This window comes from Oryctolagus cuniculus, chromosome 19, assembly GCF_051225735.1.
Source record: "Oryctolagus cuniculus isolate XC-2025 breed Fujian yellow rabbit chromosome 19, ASM5122573v1, whole genome shotgun sequence".
NCBI lineage: Eukaryota > Metazoa > Chordata > Mammalia > Lagomorpha > Leporidae > Oryctolagus > Oryctolagus cuniculus.
Genome location: NC_142885.1, coordinates 9,281,224 through 9,301,518, shown reverse-complemented (window position 1 = coordinate 9,301,518; position 20,295 = coordinate 9,281,224). Strand labels below are relative to the sequence as shown.

The 20,295-nt window shown below is 43.2% G+C and overlaps 1 protein-coding gene across 8 annotated transcripts in view; it reads right to left on the bottom strand.

The window, feature by feature from the left end:
* Window positions 1-5,044: 5,044 nt before the first annotated feature.
* The window catches only part of ZKSCAN1 (zinc finger with KRAB and SCAN domains 1), a 29,799-nt gene continuing 14,548 nt past the window's right edge, over window positions 5,045-20,295 (bottom strand). For 2 of the 8 annotated variants that reach the window (XM_017337858.4, XM_008248903.5), the window contains exon 7: window positions 12,769-19,780. In XM_017337858.4, coding sequence (XP_017193347.2) covers window positions 18,888-19,780 — 893 coding nt within the window. In that variant the 3' untranslated portion in view covers window positions 12,769-18,887. Of the gene's footprint in view, window positions 8,204-12,768; window positions 20,060-20,295 lie in introns of those variants that run through there. The other 6 variants (XM_002721860.6, XM_089320940.1, XM_089320941.1 and 3 more) reach the window with 4 other exon arrangements.

Below are 20,295 nucleotides of genomic sequence, written 5' to 3'. Positions count from 1 at the left end.
CTAACACCATGTTCAGCATTTGGTTTCCGTTCTTCACTGCTGCATTTAAAAAAAACCTCAAACTTAGTGCCTTAACTGATAATTATTTAACATTTTTCATATCAGCTCACAGATTTGTGGATGGGGCGGGGGGGCTGTGCTGCCTCTCATGCCATCAGCCGAGGAGCTGGGATGGCTGGCAGGTGGAGCTGGCCTGAAGACTGGCAGCTTAGTGGGGATGAAGGCCTGGGTTTGTGGTTCTCCTTCATATGGGTCTCTGCATGGCTGCTTTGGCTTTCTTGTGGGTGACTTGTTTTCCCAAAAGGAACTTTTACAAAATGAAGGTGGAATTTGTAGATATTCTAAGGGCCAGCCTTGGAAGTAAGTTAGCAGAATTTTACTATATTTTGTTTACAAAACAGGTTACTGGGCCAGAGTCAAAGTGTGGGAAATAATGTGACCATTTTGGAAACCATCTCCATATACATTTATCTTTATAATCTCAATCCTATGAAGTAGTATAATCATGAGAATACTTATCCTGTGAAATATGAAGATTTCCATTTTACAAATTAGGAAACAGGTTCAGAAAAGAAACTTTTCCAGTATCACAGAGTTGGTATGTGGGAGAGTCAAGGTTGAAATCTGGCACTCAATGGGGCCAGCACTGTGGCTCACTTGGTTAATCCTCCACCTGTGGCACCGGCATCCCATGTGGGCACCGGGTTCTAGTCCCAATTGCTCCTCTTCCAGTCCAGCTGCTGTGGCCCAGAAGGGCAGTGGAGGATGGCCCAAGTGCTTGGGCGCCTGCACCCGTGTGGGAGACCAGAATGAGCACCTGGCTCCTAGCTTCTGATCGGCGCAGCATGCTGGCCATAGCAACCATTTGGGGAGCGAACCAAAGGAAGGAAGACCTTTCTCTCTCTCTCTCTCTCTCTCACTGTCTAACTCTGCCTGTCTAATAAAAAAAATGAAATCTGGCACTCAAGAAATCTGAAGGCTGTGCTCTTGGGCGCTGTGGGTTAGACTGGGGAGAGATGAGATGGGAAATGGGAGCAGGGTCACTTTTTGGCAGAGGGAATACTCAGGAAATCTGTGCCTATTCCATCAGCTGCTCCTGTTTGGTACTTTGGCCATGCTCCATTCAGCCTCACAGTCAAAGGGCCTTTTTCATAGTCATGCAACCAGTGAGTGATTATGCTGGGGTTTGAAGAAAATCCCTCTAAGCACAAATCTAATTACAAATCCACCAAGACTGAGGTGCCCCTAAAGCAAAGGGGCTCAGGGTTTGAAATAGGAGGGCCAAAAGAGACCTTATGAACAATCTGGTCAAGGTTTTTTGTTTTGTTTTTTTTTTTTTAAAGGAAGACCGAGCTCTCTCTCTCCCTATCTCCTCCCCTCCCTCTCTCCCTGCCTCTCCTTCTCTCTCTCTCTAACTGTGACTTTCAAGTAAAATAAATAAATCTTGGGGGCGGCACTGTGACATAATGGGTAAAGCCGCCGCCTGCAGTGCCAGCATCCCATATGGGCACCGGTTTGAGTCCCAGCTGCCCCATTTCTGTTCCAGCTCTCTGCTATGGCCTGGGAAAGCAGTGGAAGATGGTCCAGGTCCTTGGGCCCTTGCACCCACGTGGGAGACGCGGAAAAAGCTCCTGGCTCCTGGCTTTGGATCGGCACAGCTCCAGCCATTGCAGCCAATTGGAGAGTGAGCCGGAGGATAGAAGACCTCTCTTTCTCTCTCACTCTGTCTCTCCTTCTCTCTCTGTGTAACTGACTTTCAAATAAATAAATAAATCTTTAAAAAATCCCATTTATGAGAGAGAGAGAGAGAGAGAGAGAGAAAGAAAGATCTTCCATCCAGTGATTACTTCCCAAATGGCCACAATGGCCAGGGCTGGGCCAGGCTGAAGGCAAGAATCACAAGTTTCTTCCTGACCTGCCACGTAGGTGCATCGGCACCTGGGCCATCTTCCGCTGCTCCCAGGCATGTTAGCAGGGAGCTAGGTTGGAGGAGGAACAGCTGGGACATGAATTGGCGCCCATATGGGATGCCAGTGTCACAGGCAGTGGCTTTACCTGCTGCGCCACAATACCTGCCCCTAGTCAAGCTCTTGATTTCGGATGAAGAAACCAGTGCCTGGGAAATCAGATCTAAGGTGCACTAGTAAGCTATTAGCAGCAGAGATGAGCCTAGAAGCCAAGTTCTCTAGTTTAATCCTGTGAGCTTGTTATAGATGTCAAGATTTTAAAAAAATTTCATGAGAAAAATTGACATATTCACCAAGTTAATTTAGGATAACCCATTATTTTCTTCCATTAATGCAACCATGGCCATATGACAAAATCCCAAGAGAGAAGCCAAATGAAAATGTATTTAATGTGACTATTGGCTCATTGATGTATCCTATTCACTTCCTTTTCAGAATGGCTTTGATTTCCAATGAATTCATTCAATACATATTTACCAAGAGACTATGATATATCAGGATGCTAAGACCAAAACTTTAAAACTGAAAACTAGGAGCTGGCATTGTAGTGTAGCAGGTTATGCCTCCACGTGAGATGCCAACATCCCATGTGGGCACTGGTTCAAGTCCTGGCAGCTCCACTTCTGATCCAGCATCCCTGCTGATGGCGTGGAAAAAGCAGCAGAAAATGGCCCAACTACTTGGATCCCTGCACCCACATGGGAGACCTGGAAGAAGTTACCAGCTCCTGGCTTTGGCCTGGCCCAGCTGCAGCTGCTGTGACCATTTTGGGGGGTGAACCAGTAGATGGAAGGTTCTCTCTCTCTCTCTTCTCCTCTTCTGCTTTTCAAGTAAGTAATTTTTTAAAAAATGAAAACTAGTTTTTGGCAGATATATAAACAAATAACTACAGATATGATAAAGAAGAGCCCCCCCACCAAATGTTGATTAAATGTATCATCTTGGGTATCCATAGTCTAAACTCTCATAACACACATGTCATTACTATGGGAGCCTCTACTTCTAATTGTACCTGTAGCAGAGAGCTTATTATTATAGAAAGACAGTTCCCTTCTTTTGGAGAGTTATAATTTCTAAGATTTATTTTAAGCAAAAATCTGTTTTCCTATAATTTCAATTCACTGATTCAAGTCATTTTATGTCACAAAATATATACATACAGTAGTTGTTCTTATCTGCCCTTCAAAATGTTTGAAAACTGTCACGTGTGGTCATTCTAAAGATCACATAATAGTTCCACGATCATGTCTGGAAGTTGCTTCTGAATCTTAGGATACAAGATGTGTGGGCCTGGAGACTTGAACTCATTTAAATGACCTTTGGGCTCTCCCCACTTTACTTTCTTCTCTTTTGTCTTCATGAAAGAAAAAGGCTTCCTGCGCCTTTGTAGCAGACATCTAGAAGGAGAAGAGTCACCAGTGTTCACTGCCATTCCTGATCCCGCCCTCCTTTTGCAGCATTGTGTTCATGGTTCTCTCTAAAAGGGTTGTTTAGTCATCTTGCTCATTTTTTCCATCACTTATGTTTTGCTGCCATCAGCATGCTTGGCCAGTAGAGGGTGATCAAAACTTGGTTTCTCTTAGAACATGGCTGGGCAAAATTCCAATCCACAACAATTCTGAGTGCTTTTCTTTTTTTCTTCCTCGAAGGAGTCTACATGTACAGAATGTTGGGAAGCTGCAAAGACATTTGCTAAAGACAGAATAAAAGTGAAGTGGTATCATGAGACAACTATTTAAAATTATTTAATGACACTTGTTAAAACATAGAAAAAACACTTTATCCACGACCGTCACCACTGGTATAAAAACCTGCAATGGGATTGTGCAGTGGAGGAGAGAGATTGGGCTCAACTCTAAATATTGTATGGATTAGTGGGAATTTATAGCAAAGGGGAGGTGAGGGTTAGTAGTTGGAAGATTACTAAGAAGAAACATGAAGGGGAGAGAGTGGTGGTATTGTGGCATAAAGGGTTAAGCCAGCCTACGATGCCAGTACCCATATGGGATGCTGTTTGAGTCCCGGCTGTTCCACATCTGATCCAGCTCCCTGATAATGTGCCTGGGAAAACAGCAGAAGATGGCTTCAGGGCTTGGGCCACTGCTGCCCACATGAGACCTGGATGGAGTTCTGGGCTTTTGGCTTTGGTCTGGCCCAGCTCTGGCTGTTGTGCCATTTGGGAGTGAACCAGTGAACTGAAGAACTTTTTCTGTAGCTCTCCCTTCCAAATTAAAAAAAAAAAAAAAGTTTGGTTAAGCAAAGAATTTCTGTCACAACTCTATGGCTTAGAGCCAGAGATCTGTTGCTAATGAGCTTTGGGAAATTTGTATATGGAACTTGAAAAATTGGTATGCTACTACCTGCTTTGACAACTTCAAAGCATTGGAGGCAGATTAAATTATAACATGGGAGAATAAACTAGCTTTGTGAGTCAGCTCGGTGAAGAAAAACCCCACTAAATGCTAGGGCACTTCAAAAACTTCATGGAAAAATGGAATTAAAAGGTAAGTTTATTTTGGTGTAAACATTTTTTGAAATCCATACAAACTTTTTCCTAATACCCATTTTCCATGAACTTTTTGAAGACCTTTCATCATAAGGGATCTTTAATCCTGAAAACTCTTGGTTACACTATTATTTCTGATACCCTCTCTGCTTCAATGTCAGTTTCCTGGGGATAGATGTGGCTCTACCTATCACCACCTTTTTTTTTTCTATTTTGCCCTTTTCCTTCTTCTTTTTTTTTTTTTTTTTTTTGACAGGCAGAGTGGACAGTGAGAGAGAGAGACAGAGAGAAAGGTCTTCCTTTGCCGTTGGTTCACCCTCCAATGGCCGCCGCGGCCGGCGCGCTGCGCTGATCCGATGGCAGGAGCCAGGATCCAGGTGCTTTTCCTGGTCTCCCATGGGGTGCAGGGCCCAAGCACCTGGGCCATCCTCCACTGCACTCCCTGGCCACAGCAGAGAGCTGGCCTGGAAGAGGGGCAACCGGGACAGAATCCGGCGCCCCAACCGGGACTAGAACCCGGTGTGCCGGCGCCGCTAGGCGGAGGATTAGCCTAGTGAGCCGCGGCGCCGGCTGCCCTTTTCCTTCTTAATAAGAAGGGCTAAGGTTTACGCTAAGACCTTGTCCTTTTTTTTGTAAGATTTATATTTTTATTTGAAAGGCAGAATTACAGAGAGGGAGAGGCAGAGAGAGAGAGATAGAGAGATAGAGAGATAGAGAGAGAGAGAGAGAGAGAGAGAAAGGGTCTTCCATCTGCTGGTTCACTCCTCAAATGGCCGCAATGGCAGGACCTGGGCTGATCTGAAGCCAGGAGCCAGGAGCTTCTTCTGAGTCTCCCATGTGAGTACACAGGCCCAAAGACTTGGACCATCATCCACTGCCTTCCCAGGCCATAGCAGAGAGCTGGATCGGAAGTGGAGCAGCCGAGACTTGAACCGGTGCCCATATGGGATGCTGGCATTGCAGGTGGTGGCTTTACCTGCTGTGCCACAGCACCAGCCCCAAGACCTTGTCCTTTGATAATGCCAAGTTTCTGGCTTATTCTCTCTTGTTTCTGAATAAAACAGAACAGATCTGCATAATTTCAGAATGGAAAAGCACAGAAGACACATGGCCCAGCTCTCCCCCTTGCCAAGTGCCTCCTTCCCTACCATCCTTATGTCCCCCAGCAATATTTAAGTGCATGCATTGATGCAGTGATCCACTCTGCTTGGCAACTCAAGAAGGATTTTCCTTCTCTCAGTAGCTTCCACTAGGGCCATTACATCTGCTTGAACAACTTGTGGCCGGTACAATCCCAGCACCATTCATTTTGTAGTTATCAGGGAGCTGTAAGGTTATCACAATTTTCAAACAGAAAGCAGTTAAGTGGAAGGGGTACCTTTTTCTAATTTTCCCAAAATCCTGGTAGCATCTAGGCAGTGGTGGCCTAACTCATGGGCCTTATTCTTTCATTCATTCTAACACCAAGTATATGGCCTAGCAGTAATGTTTATTGAAAGGAATTTTGTTTGATTTCTTGGAGTCATTCAGAACAAATCAAATCCTTCCAATATGACAGACCCAGATATTTACAGGCAGCAACCATGTGGCCAGTGATTTTCTTCCTTCACTGGGCTAACCAGACTTGGACATCTGAGGTGGCTTAGAAATGCTATGTCAACCAGATCACCGTCCTTTTGCCATGCTGCAGTTGATCTGTGTCTCTTTGAAAACAGGGAATTTAGAACTAAGTAGAGGGACCGTGGTTAATCATGGTTAACCCAGGTAGGGTATAGCCAGCCTATTTCCTAAATGTCCAGAAATCCAGAGTGGTGGCTGTGCTGAAGGTGTGTGAGACCCGTAGTGTGCATGGTAACTACTGTGAGGGCTGAGGGTAGCACAGAACAAGAAAGGCCTCTTGAAAACCTGTGTAGCAATTTCCATCTCTCCAGGGGAAACTGTTTCCAAATCAGTTATAGGGCTAGGGGAGAAAGAATTGAGCCAGAACTAGGCTATTTTTGAGGGAATCCCAGAGGTCATGTGTAATTCTATCTATGACATCCAGGATTGAAATGAGACTAGAGAGGATGGTGTTGTGGTAGAGCAGGTTAAGTTGCTGCCTGTGATGCTGGCGTCCTATGTGGGTGCCAGTTTGTGTCCTGGCTGCTCCAGTTCTGATCCAGCTCCCTGCTAATGCACCTGGAAAAGCATCAGAAGATGGCCCAAGTGCTTGAGCCCCTGCAACCACTTGAGAGACCCCGATGAAGCTCTGGCTGCTGGCTTTGGCCTGGCCCAGTCCTGGCTGTTGCAAACACATGGGGAGTGAACCAGCAGATGGAGGATCTCTCTCTGTCTCTTTTTCTCTCTGTGTAACTCTGACTTCCAAATAAATAAATAAATCTTTAAAAAAAAATGGAACCAGAGCTTGTATCCCCAACTTTCACAAAGATCTGGTCTCAGGACTCTGTATTTTAGGGCTTTATGGGATAGAGGATCCTATCAGCACGTTTCACTTAAAAAAGCAGAGGTTTTTAAGTGACACATGAATATTCAAGAGAAAAGGATGAGAGACCTATGGAGGAAATAACAGTTAACTATTTTGGGGAACACTTATGTCAGGCCCTGTTGTGAGTGCTTTACATGTGTCAGCTCATTTAATAACTCTATGCTCAAAATCAAACAGCAAGGAAGTGGTAGATGAAGGATTTCAGCCTAGGCAAACTGACCCCAATGCCTGTGTGCTTAACCATTCTGCTAGGAAGCTTCATAAACAATGGGGGCCTGTTAGTGATGAACTTGAGAGAATAACTGAACTCATAAAAGAGGAGAAGGGGCAGTGAGGCAGTGGGAAGACAGTGATTGGTGGAGTCGGACAGATGCAGTTTTAAAATCTGGCTCTGCTGCTTCCTGGGGAAGGGACTTCATTTCCTGGGCCTTAGTTTTGTTGTGGAGCATCAGGGCTTGCCCCAAAGGAGCAGTACCCTGAGAAAGCACCAGACGCTGCATCTTCTGAGAAAGAGAAGCTTTCTTGCAGGCCTTTAAGGCCACGTGATGGAGGACAACCAGAGTTAACCCAAACCCATCTGCCCATTTAGAAAGGGCCTTGGGAATTTATGGAGTTAGGGAAAATGGGGCACAACTGGGTGAAACTAAGGGACAAAACATGACAGGTGGGCCGGCGCCATGGCTTAATAAGCTAATCCTCTGCCTGTGGTGCCGGCACCCCCAGGGTTCTAGTCCCGGTCAGGGCGCCGGATTCTGTCCCAGTTGCTCCTCTTCCAATCTAGCTCTCTGCTGTGGCCTGGGAGTGGAGGATGGCCCAAGTCCTTGGGCCCTGTACTCCCATGGGAGACCAGGAGAAGCGCCTAGCTCCTGGCTTTGGATCAGCGCGGTGCGCCGGCTGCAGTGCGCTGGCCGCAGCAGCCACTGGGGGGTGAACCAATGGAAAAAGGAAAACCTTTTTCTCTGTCTCTTTCTCTCACTGTCCACTCTGCCTGTGAAAAAACAAACAAACAAACAAACGTGACAGGTGCAGAGGAAAGGGGTGTGCAGAGTCCTTTAAACATGCACATTAACAAGTCATGATTTATCTGCATCACCTGTTCAAAGATGACAGCTGGGAGGTCATCAGAGGTGTGTCATTGAATGTTATAAGGAACCATAAGGTAACTCTCATTATTATGAGTCATTCTGTTCAGGCTCCAGTCACAATTTTAGCCACAGCTGGTTCTGTCTGGTTGTATTTAAGAGCCTAGAAAAAAAAAAAGTTCAGCAGACTTGCATTAAAGACAACAAATGTAGGATAGCAAGTTTCTAGTCAACAGGCAAATGATTATAATGGGTTGTTGGTATATTATATGTCTTTAATAGTATGTTAGGCAGCTAAAGAAAGCTTGCAATTTATTTATTTGAAAGGCAGAGTAACAGAGAGGGAAGGAGGAAGTAAAGGAAGGAGGGAGGGAGGGGGAGAGAGAGCGCGAGAGAGAAATCAAGATCTTCATCTGTTGGTTCACTCCCCACATGGCTGCAATGACCAGGGCTGGGCCAGACTAAAACCAAGAGCCAGAATCTTCATCTGGGTCTTCCACTTCTGTGTAGGGGCTCAAGGATTTGGGCCATTCTCTGCTGCCTTTGGAGGCACATTAGTGGGAAGCTGGATTGGAAGTGGAGCAGCTGGGACTCAAACCAGCGCTCTGATAGGAGATGCCTGTATTGCCAGCTTGACTCACTGTACCACAATGCCAGCCCCGGTATGGAGATTCTTTTTTTGTCCATGGTTTCAGTTTCTGCGTCTATAAATGGGCCTACTGCCTTTGCAAAGTTGGTGAAATGAATTAGAGACAATTCATGATTGTGATTCCTGAGTGAAGGATGAGATAAGCTGAAGAACAGTGTAATACCAATAACTAATTATCTCAAGAAAATGATCGAGTTATACAAAAGTAAAGGAGAGGGCCCATGTTGTGGCATATTGGGTAAAGTTGCCACCTGAGGATGCTCAAGTATTTGGGCTCCTGCCACCCATGTGGGAGACTCTGAAGAAGTTCCTAGCCTTGGCTGGGCCCAGCCCTGGCTATTGCAGTCGTTTGGGGGAGTGAACCAGTAGAACAAATCTCTCTCTAACTCTTTCAAATAAATAACAGAGGGAGAGGGAGACAGACAGACAGACAGACACACACACACACACACACACAGATCTCCCATCCACTGGTTCACTCCTCAGAAGGCTGCAACAGCCACAGCTGGGCCAGGCCAAAGCCAGAGCCAGGAGCTTTATCCAGGTCTCCTACATGGGTTCAGGAGCCCGAGCACTTGGGCCATCTTCCACTGCTTTTCCCAGGCCATTTGCTGGGAGCTGGATTGGAAGTGGAGCAACTGGTTCAGGTATTGGCACCTACAAGGTATGCCATAGTTGCAGGCTTCAACTTTACCTGCTATGCCACAACTCTGGTCCTTGGAATTTATTTTTGTCATAGACACTGGTGACCTGTGACAGTACCATGTAAATGGTAAAGTTAATGGGGGCTTTAATGGGGAAGATATCAGTAGTGAGGAGATGACAAGTATAGTTGGGGGCCATTTAATAGAGGCTTTTGTTAGCGAAAAGGAAAGGACAAGGTCAAAGGCTTTTACCATTTGTGTTTGCCTCTTAAAACTACAGGTTTGTACTTATTTAGACTCAAAACAGGTGCTGAGAGTGAGGAGAGGCCTGGCAGCATTAGAGGTGGAGGCCACATTTCTCATTATTCTTCTCTCCATGCTGAGACACACAAAAAGCCATATGATAATGGCATAGAAAACTGCACGTCAATGATGGTGCCCCACACACGAAGTTTGTCAGAGCCCAGTAAAGGTGCTCCAGTATACATGATGACAAAAACCAGTTTGTTTTCCACTGGGCAGGAATAGAAAACTGGCAGAGCTCACCAAACATTAGGGAATGCATGAACAAGGAAGAATAACATTACATGGAAAGCCATGGAGAGATGAACCAAGACATCACAATTTTTATCAGTTCTGAAACATGGAATTTCCTTTGTTTCCCACCTGTTTCTGGTAGAGATCTCTAAACCCTAATAAAATGGTACTGCCTGTGAAATGGGGAAAGACAGGGTCAAGTAATCCAGAAACCCAGCCAACTTCCTGGATTGTTCCTTTCGTGAATCTCCACCTCCCCGAGCAAAACCTGACTGTGAGATTTCCCTGTCCACTCCTTTTGGAATCCTGTCTGCTGACCCTCTTATGGCATTCTGGAGAAGGCTGTCCCTTTCTGGTCCCTGGTTATTTCCTCTTAGCATGCTTCTTATCCTGGATTTTACTTTCAGCAACTCTTAAGACACTTAATATAGCAACAACCCCAAATTATTTCTTGATTCTGTGAGGAGCTGACAGAAAGCGGTCTCTGAGTCAGCAACTCTGGACTGCCAGGCACCAAGGGAAACCTCCTACCCCAACAGAACAAAGCAACAGTTCTCTAAGAGCAAGCAAGTCCTAGACCAGCTGCCACTACCAATTGCCTCACTCCCAGTTCCCAGTCACCACGACCCTAGGCTAGTGACAGTCCATCCAGGCTCATCAGTTTTGTTAGCAGACACAAGATGTCTGTTTGCTTGGTGTGTTGCCACAGAATCAGCCCTAAGCTGCAGTTGCTCAAAGTCAAGCAGATGGGGGGACAGTAGAGGTCCCTCAAGAAGATGCACCCCTGAGAAGCAGTTTGCCAGGGCTTTTATAGCAAGGGTTAGGGGCATGTCCAGGATGTAGAAAAGCAGCAGGAGGGCCCTTTCTGCTCAAGCATCACACATCTTCATATATTATATGCTCACAACCGACCCACACTGGTTTCTTGCAGCTTTCTCTGTCTGTGGTGGCCTGGCCCCCTCTAAGTACAGTATTGCCAGATAGGCTTTCCTGGAACATTGGCTGAAAAAACAAGCTCTGGTGAGTAAATTGTGTCAGGTTCTCTGCCCTTGTTCCTCCGTCTCCTTGCCTAAACCCTACATTCCTGGTCACACACTGAACCCTGGAACATAGCAGGGACCAGAGTAAAAATGAAGGTGGACTAAAATTATAGGAGGCCAGGCTTGCAAATTTTTCCTCTTGCAGCCTTTGAAATGCAGGCCCAGGAATGGAGGAAGCCACCAGTGTTTGAACTGGAGAGGACAAGTGAAAGATTGAGGAGAGAGGCTCTTGGGAGATAAGCTCTGATCCTTGTAGGCCAGCACTCAGTTTGCAGGGCCCCTCAGAACAATAGATCTGGAAGGTTAGACCTAGCTAAGTGTCTGAATTGGCAGGCATGTCAGCAGGGTCTGCACTAACTCCAGTAGTGTCAGAACTGGATTGAATTGGACACCTGGTTGGTGTCCAGAGATGGAGAGCTGGCATCAGAAATGCTGAGTAGAAACAGTTTACAGATGTTTTGGATACTCCATGTACTCTGCCAGGGCTCAGCTCACTTTTCACTCAGGCCACTGCTGGAACCTGCTTTTGGCAGGTGCACCCAGCAATGGTTGTTCTCTAACTTCTCTGGATGGGCACGGACCTGGAAATGCAAGAAGTCCCTGCTTCACAGAGCACACTTCGATTGAGTAAACGCTCTCTCCTCCAGTCCCTGGAGCAGCCAAATTCTGTCATGGAGGTGTAGGCTCTATTTGTCCACAGCAGTGACCACGTTCAGTGATGCATTAGATTCCATCCTCTTTCTGCCTACTCTGTCCCTCACTTCTGTTCTCTGCAATCATTCCCAAAACAAGTCATCTGCACACAAGCCCTGACTTTAGGCTCTGCTCTTTGGGAGACCCAGGCCAGGATAATTGTACAGGACAGGATCAAGTTCCCCTGAACCAGGACCTGGCTGGAAAATACGTCTGGAAAAGGACATTTTCACACAAGCTACCTTTTGTAAATCCTTTTTAGCCTTACTAAAAACTTTACTTGAGGGGCTGGCACTGTGGCATAGTAGGTTAAAGCTCCATCTGAGGCCGGTACCATCGCTCACTTGGCTAATCCTCTTCCTGCGGCACTGGCACCCCGGGTTCTAGTCCCGGTTGGGGTGCCGAGTACTAGTCCTGGTTGCTCCTTTTCCAGTCCAGCTCTCTGCTGTGGCCTGGGAGGGCAGCAGAGGATGCGGGTGCAGGAACCAAGCACCCGCATGGGAGACCGGGAGGAAGTACCTGGCTCCTGGCTTCGGATCGGCGCAGCACAGGCCGTAGCGGCCATTAGGGGAGTGAACCAACGGAAGGAAGACCTCTCTCTCTGTCAAAAAATAAAAAATAAAAAGCTCCATCTGAAGCACCAACATCCCATATGGGCACTGGTTCGAGCCCCAACTGATCCACTTCTGATCCAACTCCCTGTTAATGGTCTGGGAAAGCAGTGGAGATGGCCCAAGTGCTTGGGCACTTGTACCAACATGAGACCTGGAAGAAGCTCCTGGGTTTGGGGGGGAGTGAACCAGCAGATGGAAGATCTCTCTCACTGTCTCTCACTCTGTCTGTAACTTGTCTTCTAATTTTTTTTTTTTTTTTTTTTTTAGAAAAACAAACTTTCCTTAGCAGGTTATTCCACCATAGTCCTTAAAGAAAGCAGGGGACTGACCATTCTAGTCTTCAGGAAATAGAAACTGAAGCACAGAGGAAACAGAGCACTTTGCACCTGCATGTAGGGTTTCTAAATAGGGAGAATAAATCAATAATTCAAATGAGGCAAAGTAAAAAAAAATCATTTTGTTTTCCAACAGTTCAAATTTGTAACTTTGAAATTACATTTTTTTCTTTATCCAAAATGTGTTTATGCAACCAAGGGTGACCAAAACACAAATACTGCCACCTACAGATGATAATTTATTCTTTTATCATGATCTAAGTCAGAAACAACATAAAGGAATACTTATTACAAATTTCCTTCCTGACCTCATTACGCCAACATTTGTCAGATATCATCGACCTCTAAAATGGATCACTGATTGTGTATACAAATGTCATTTTGCTGCCATTTCTTGTAACATTTGGAAATTGTCTTAGATTAAGGCTTCAAATTATTTTTGTTGTAGGAGTTCGCTAGCTTTTAAAGAACATGCCACTTTCCCTCTGGTTCCATTATTTATTGAGAAGCTTTTCTAGAAATGTTAATGAGTATTTTAAATGCACAAATTCAATTTAAATATCCTTTATTGAACATCTACCAAGCACCTGGACTCTTCAGAGACTAGTAAAATGAAAAGTCTAGTTCTTAACAGCAATAATTTAATTCTGCAGGTATACAAAGACAAGTAAATTTCTTCTTTTGGTCTAATTTAACTCTAAACAAAGAAGCGGGGAACTGACAAGACAGGTTGCTTTACTAGTCTACAAAGACAATGCCTGAGTTAGCTCTCTATATATTTAGGCTTATCATGTTGACCTGGTTGTAATAATCTATATTTAACTAAAAGTTAATAAAAATACATATGCTCATTTTAAAATAATTACTGATTCTGCTTGCATAACCCACCCCTTGCCCTTAAACTCTTTATTTAGAACAAGATTTTCCTGCACAATCACAATCTGCTTCCTCCCACCCCACCCCTCTCATATATGTTTTCAAGTAGGGACCCCTGCTACCAGCAGAAGTATCTCTAAGTCTAACATGCTTTGTCTGTGGTAGGGCAAACTGAAACATTTAAAAAGTAGCTGGATGCTATCACCTGGTGGAGTCAAAGGGGAAGGTGAACAATCATCCCAATACACCCCCAAGTTTCTCTCCTGCCTCCTTACTCTTCTTTAGCCAAGGGCATGGGACAATTATAACTACTCCCCTATTCTAATACACCCAACCTTGTCAGGAAGCTAAACCATAGTGATTAAAGGTGACCAAAGTTGTCTGGCTCCTTCCCTGGACCAAAGGAACTTAAATCTCAAACTGGAAGAAAATCCAACTTTCAGTACCACCTTTCACTCACTCATAGGTCTCATCCTTTATACCTTAAACCAGTGAGCCTCATTGATTAATGAATGCTTGCTGAATTTAGATAATTTAAAGACCAATTAACTTTGCTAATTACAGTGTACTATGCAGTGGGTCATGATTCCTCAGTAAATGGAGGGGAGAATCTCCAAGGTTAAAAAGAAAAAAAGATCACAGCAGTCCATGATTTAGAAGTTGCCTAACACCCACTCTTTTCCTTGTGCTATTTGAGGATAACAGAGGAAAACATGAGATCAGTGGTGTCCACTAGTAAAGAGAACCAGGAAGTATGAAACTAATTTCTAATAATAAGACATTCTGTATTATGGGATGTCAAAATTATTTCCCAAACTTGTTTGACCTGCAGGATTGGAGATGGCTTACCTCCCTAAAACTTCAAGTTTGTTTGACAAAGCTTTGAAAAGTGAAACAGGTAATTTCATTTTCAGATATAATCTGAATAACAAAATAATTAACAGCTTTTAAATGTACAGTAGTGTGTCCATTCTAAAAACAAAACCTCATCTACATTAGGAAAACTTTCCCAATAATAATGCTCTTTATTAAATTCTCCAGTAGTTAAGTGAAATAAAAATCTACCCTTAACTTCTACAAAATGATCTATTTATACCATTTAATTTCCTTTTCTCTTAACTTTTCCTTTTCTGACACGTAACAACCTGCAGACCTTCATTTGGTTTCCAATATGGGGAACCCCCGCCCCTTCATAAATAGTTCTGAGAAGCTCAGAATGGAACAGATAACATGACTCCTCTGGCAAGTAACCGCTATCTATCACTAACCACATTTCAGTACTGTTACTCCAATTCAGAGTCTTCCATGAGGATGGTGGGATGAAACTGGTTATATCTGGCTTTGGAGTAGATCAGCATGACTACCTGGAATAAAGGCAACCAATTCCAGGATTACAAACTAAAAATAAAACAAAATCTTTTAAAAACCAAAAGTTTTTCCATAGCTATCTTCACAAAAATCATTAACAAGGGGAAGAGTGGGAACAGGAAAGGTACATAGAACCCAAAGGAAAGTAGCAAATGCTTCTCAAGGCTTATCTGACAAACTTCCTGCAATATCACAACTGGATGCACTCATTTCCTTTGTGCCTAACCTCAAAGAACTCAGGAACCTACCTTGAAGCCTTCCTATCCCAAATCTAAGCATAAAGATACAGTAGTTAGTGGGAATGCAGGACTATGGTTTATAGTGTTGGGTCAGGTTAGGTGGTCCCACTGGCCAGTCCAGTACAATTCCTATTTTCATTTGAGAGAGAAAATCCTCCCACCTCCCACCCAAAGCTAAGAGAATCCATTCCTTTTACTTGCAATGGTGACTGACAGCTCAGAGGGCAACCTCTGGGTTTTCAAAACACTCCAGATGCTGCATATTTATAGAACTGTTCCACTTTTGTGTCCTATTAATCTGTCCTCACAATTTACCAGTCTCCTCTTGATCTGATAAACATAAACTGAAGCTTTTGTTTCTTCTTTACACTTCTTTTCCCACTCGGTTCTGCAAACTGATGTTTTTTCTATAACCACGTTTTCACTCTTACTCCAAAACTGCACTTTTGGAATGAAGTGTTCTGTCAAATAGATTAAAATAAAATACATAATCTGTTTACAGGAAATATACAGAGTAACAACAGGGGCTGCAGGTACAAAATACACACATCATAGTCATACAAAATATACAGAAGTACCCAACATTCACAATTTTTGTAAGAAGTTGTACATTTTGCTGTTTCTTTAGCATTTCCCCATTTTTCTTTTCCTTCTTCTGTGGATCCTCTGGAGTTAAGACTTAAGCTCCCTCTGCAGTGTTTCTGAAACTTATTACATGATTGGAAGATAATGAAGAAATTGTTTTGTCCAAAGCAATGAGTGCTATACATAAAAGTTTTCCTCACATTTAATACTAATAAAGTTTATTTACAATGTAAGCTTTCTGATGTTAAGGGTTGAGATGTGATTAAGGGCTTTGCCATATTTATCACATTCAAGAGGTTCCTTTCTGGAATAACTTTCTCTGGTGTGTGAGATGTGAACTCTTTTACACATCAAACATGTTAATCTCTCTACACAGTTTGCCGAGTTTCACTTTCACAACCTAAGTATTAAGTGCCTTACATATCAAGATGTCTCATGTCTATAGTTTCAGGTTTTAGCCTTGCCTACCAGGCTGGAGTAGAAACAAATACCCCACAACTTGAAGAATTTTAACTTCTCTTCCTGGCAGGGTTAAGGTATGTTGTTAGAAACTCTTCAAAAAGTTCCATCAGGACAACTAACATGCTGATGGTTAAGTGCTGAGTACTTAATGTGGCACCAGACTTCAGCCCATCAAGAACTTTTGAATGACTTTCCTGAGCACTAAGTAGATGTCACCAGCATTTCTGACCAAGACCCAATAACATTTTGTACTGAGTATTTGATAAATGAATGCAACGCAGAGGGTTTTAATAAACAGTTGTAGTCCGTTTTCCTCAGAAAACACCTCTTCAAATAGCTGCCTCATGGAGTGCATATGCTGAAGATCTGAAGCAACCCCAGTAGCCATTGATAAAGATGTCCCAATCAAACAGGAATTAAATATGGGCACACAGGTTATATATAACTTTCATTTAAAGACAAAGGATGGCTGAATTATGTCAGCACGTAACTGTTTGCTGCTAAAAAGAAAAAGGCAAATGTGGAACCAACTAAAGTCTTTTTTTCTTCTTAAGAAAAAAGTCAGTGTTTGGATCAGTGCCTGGAGTTACATACTTAAACACTTTCAGTTGCTTTCCAGTGGGCAACAATCCTCTCAAAAGCAACACTAGCATTCTATGCAACCATAATTGCAACTTCAATTTTCTTTGAAGAAAATTCTTAAAGCATTTCTACCTCCACTTTACTGTCAAAAAAAAAAAAAAAAAAAAACCCAAAGGAAAAAAAGATATTAAGTACATCCTCCTGAAGTATCTCTTCTGTTTTTCTTATATTGGATGGGCAGAAATATTCTGGTAACTGTTGACTTGAAGTTTTCCCAGGCAAAACTGATGAAATGGCTTTGAAGCTATAGGGAACCTGTGGTTGGTCCAACTCAAAAAGCCAAAAAGAAGCCAAAGAATAACTGCTGTGTAGAACTGCAGTTTAGTTTGGAGCTGGCGCTGAGCCACACGTGCCCCCACTTCACTGGTTCTGCCAACAATCTCAGGTACTTTAGCTGGTCAGTGATAGCTTCAGCTATTTCTTGAGGAAACTCTCACACTGCAGGTGGGGTTCTCCTGTTATAGGATGGTTACGATAGTCTTCAGGTTTGTTTCTTAGTTTGTTTTTCTAAGTTTCTGCAGTGCTGTCCACATGATTGGAGCCATTTCTATCTATGTCCTTGATGCCTTCACAAAACCCACGATATCTGGGGCTCCTTTATGTGTTAAACCAACTCCATCCTTAGTTTCTGGGAAGCCAATTGCATTCTCCTGCACAGGTTATGGGGAAGATTAAAGTTTCATAACCTCCCTTCAGTCTTTAATGATGAGAAACAGAAAAGATGTGCACTATAGTTATGATACAACCAACAACATCTTAGTATGTTGCTGAACTTCTCAAATAATGACAAATCCTTTTGTGAAGTTTCAAGAAAAGTATGGAAAAACTGTTCCCTACTTTTCATTTTCTGAAAAGCAACAAAACCCACGTCTTCTGAATTACATTATTTACGTTACAAATGATTTCAAAAGTGCCCATCACACTTTTCAGCAGTTGACTGAAAAGAATTCTTGCTAAGATCTCTGCAACAGAAAGTTGTCAAAAGATGACCTTAGCATTCATTTTTAAGATGGCGATAATTGAGTCATTTCTGATATTCTGAAGAACCTCTCTGATCTGTTTTTGGAAAGAACCTATGCAGGTAGCTAACCAGTACCTTTCACTTCCATTTAGGACAAAAATAGCATTGACCTTAGGTTTTGGCAACCTCCTGGCTCTGAAGGTCCCCTTCAAACACTGGACCAGGCTACCAATTTTCAGGTACTTGTGATTCACAGGGCTTCATTATAAATGTAAAAGTCCCATCATAAACCAGTCATGAGTGCCTCAGGGCCCAGCACCATCTCCAGTGCTGTAAGTCAGGGATCTAAATATGCTCCTTGACAATTGGAGCATCTCTTTTGGGGGTATTAACTTCCATACATGAAACCACGGAGAATTGAGACCTTATACAATCAAGTGCTAACATGGAGAAATGCATTTAGGAGTGCTATAGTGCTTTAGGGATTTGAAGAAGAAAGAGAAGTGTTTTGAATTGTCATTTCGGTAGAACTAGTATCAGTGATGAGGATAGAACCATCTACACTTGTTGCAGTCCTTTGGAATTGTAGACTGGTGCACGTGTCTCTCTTTCAGGAAGAGATAGAAATCTTTGGTTTGATACTGATCAACACAGTCCTAGATTTCTATAGCTTTGGTAGGCTACCAGTGATCATATATAACTTATCATATATAGGTATAACTAGCTTGAGCAGCATGTCCTGATGTAGTTTTTGTCTTAACTGTCCCTCTCTCTTTTGAAAGATAAACAAGATGTTGGCCAAGTAGAGCTTGTTTGTGGCAAGGAGCTTCTTAACTTCAGTATCATGTTCAAAAAGCCAGTCTTGATCTTTCAATTGTATGTTGTGATTACTGAGTCCAGTGGTGCCTTAAAGATATCCTCATTACTGAAAAAGCTTGACATTTTATTGTGTGTGCTTTTATCTATGTGGAAATGTTGCATGGATTATCCGTATCACTCATTTTTCCCTGCAAGGGCTGTGTGGAAGTGCTACATGCCCACATATTACACAAAGGCAGAACACTGCTGATATAACTAGAAGGATCCTTACGTATGATTTTTTTTTAAAACTGTTGAGGTTTTTCCCCCCCTTCCATGGGCATATATCACTGAAATAATTTTACAAACAAAATGGGGAAATGTCTTGATGACAAATTCTTGCTTTACACACAACTTTTCAGAAATGCTCCAAATGCATCCAGTGAGGCTGGGCTGTATTCAGGGGCTCTCTCTCTGGCATGGATTCTGTGATGCAGAGTGAGGGTTGAACTCCGGGTGAAGGCCTTGCCACACTTAGTACACTTATAGGGCTTTTCTCTGGTGTGAATTCTCCGATGCAAAATAAGGTACGAGTTTCGGTTGAAAGCTTTTCCACATTCACTACATTCATAGGGCTTCTCCCCTGTGTGGATTCTTTGATGTTTAGTGAGGTCTGAGCTCTGGCTGAACGCTTTCCCACACTCATTACATTCGTAAGGTTTCTCTCCGGAATGGATACGCTGATGGAGGATGAGATTGGAACTGTGACTGAAGGCTTTGCCACACTCATTACATTCATGTGGTTTCTCTCCTGTGTGGATTCTCTGATGTAGGACAAGGTTTGAGTTAAGACTGAAGGCTTTTCCACACTCACTACATTCATAGGGCTTTTCTCCGGTGTGGATTATTTTATGGCGAATAAGGCTGGAACTTCTTGTGAAGCATTTACCACATTCATCACATCTGTGCGACTTCGTCCCTGTTGGGACTTCTTCAGGGGTATTAAAGTTTGAACTCAGACTGAAGCTTCTTCCTAGTCCTTTACCCTTCTCCCTTGGACCCCTTTCTCCTGGAGTGGTTTTTTTTTCCTTGACTGTAGTTGGCCCTGAATCTCTCTTTTCTTTTCCATTTTTTTCCTCTGGGTTTCTCTGCTGCCTTTCTACAACTTTGCCCAGCTGTTCACGTTTTTCTCCAAACTCTTTCTGGAATCTTCCTGCTGTCTCCCCACGTGAGGCTGAGTCTTCTCTGACTTCAGCCTTTGAGGTGGACTCCTCATTCTCATTCCTGTTTTCACAACCTGACATCATAACAGAAAACACAAACAGCACATTTTTGAGTACATGTGTTAATCAAGTGACATTATTTTCCAGGAAGCTTCTACATGTTTGCAAAATGACTCCACAGTATTAATCAGAGATAAAACAGAGAAAAACAAGGGAGGAAAAATTGGAACAACAGGAAATACAGTTGAAAAATCAGAAGGCAGGCAAAGAGTAGAAAAAAAGGGGACATAACAGAGGGCATGCAGAGGAAGGGAATAACAGACATGGAAGGGAATGAGCACAGGGAAGAGAACCTGTTAAGGAAGGAAGCGATAAGGAATTAAGTTACTTCAAAAGTCACAATTCTATTATTTAATCACCTGATAAATAATTTGAAGGAACAAATTAAAAACATCATGCTGTTTCTAAGTTAAAAAAAAAATGGATAGGTCTTTGTTAGAAAATAAATAAATAAATAGAGCTGGCATTGTGGCATAGCAGGTTAAACTCCTGCCTAGGAAGCTGGTGCTGGTTTGAGACTTGGCTGCTC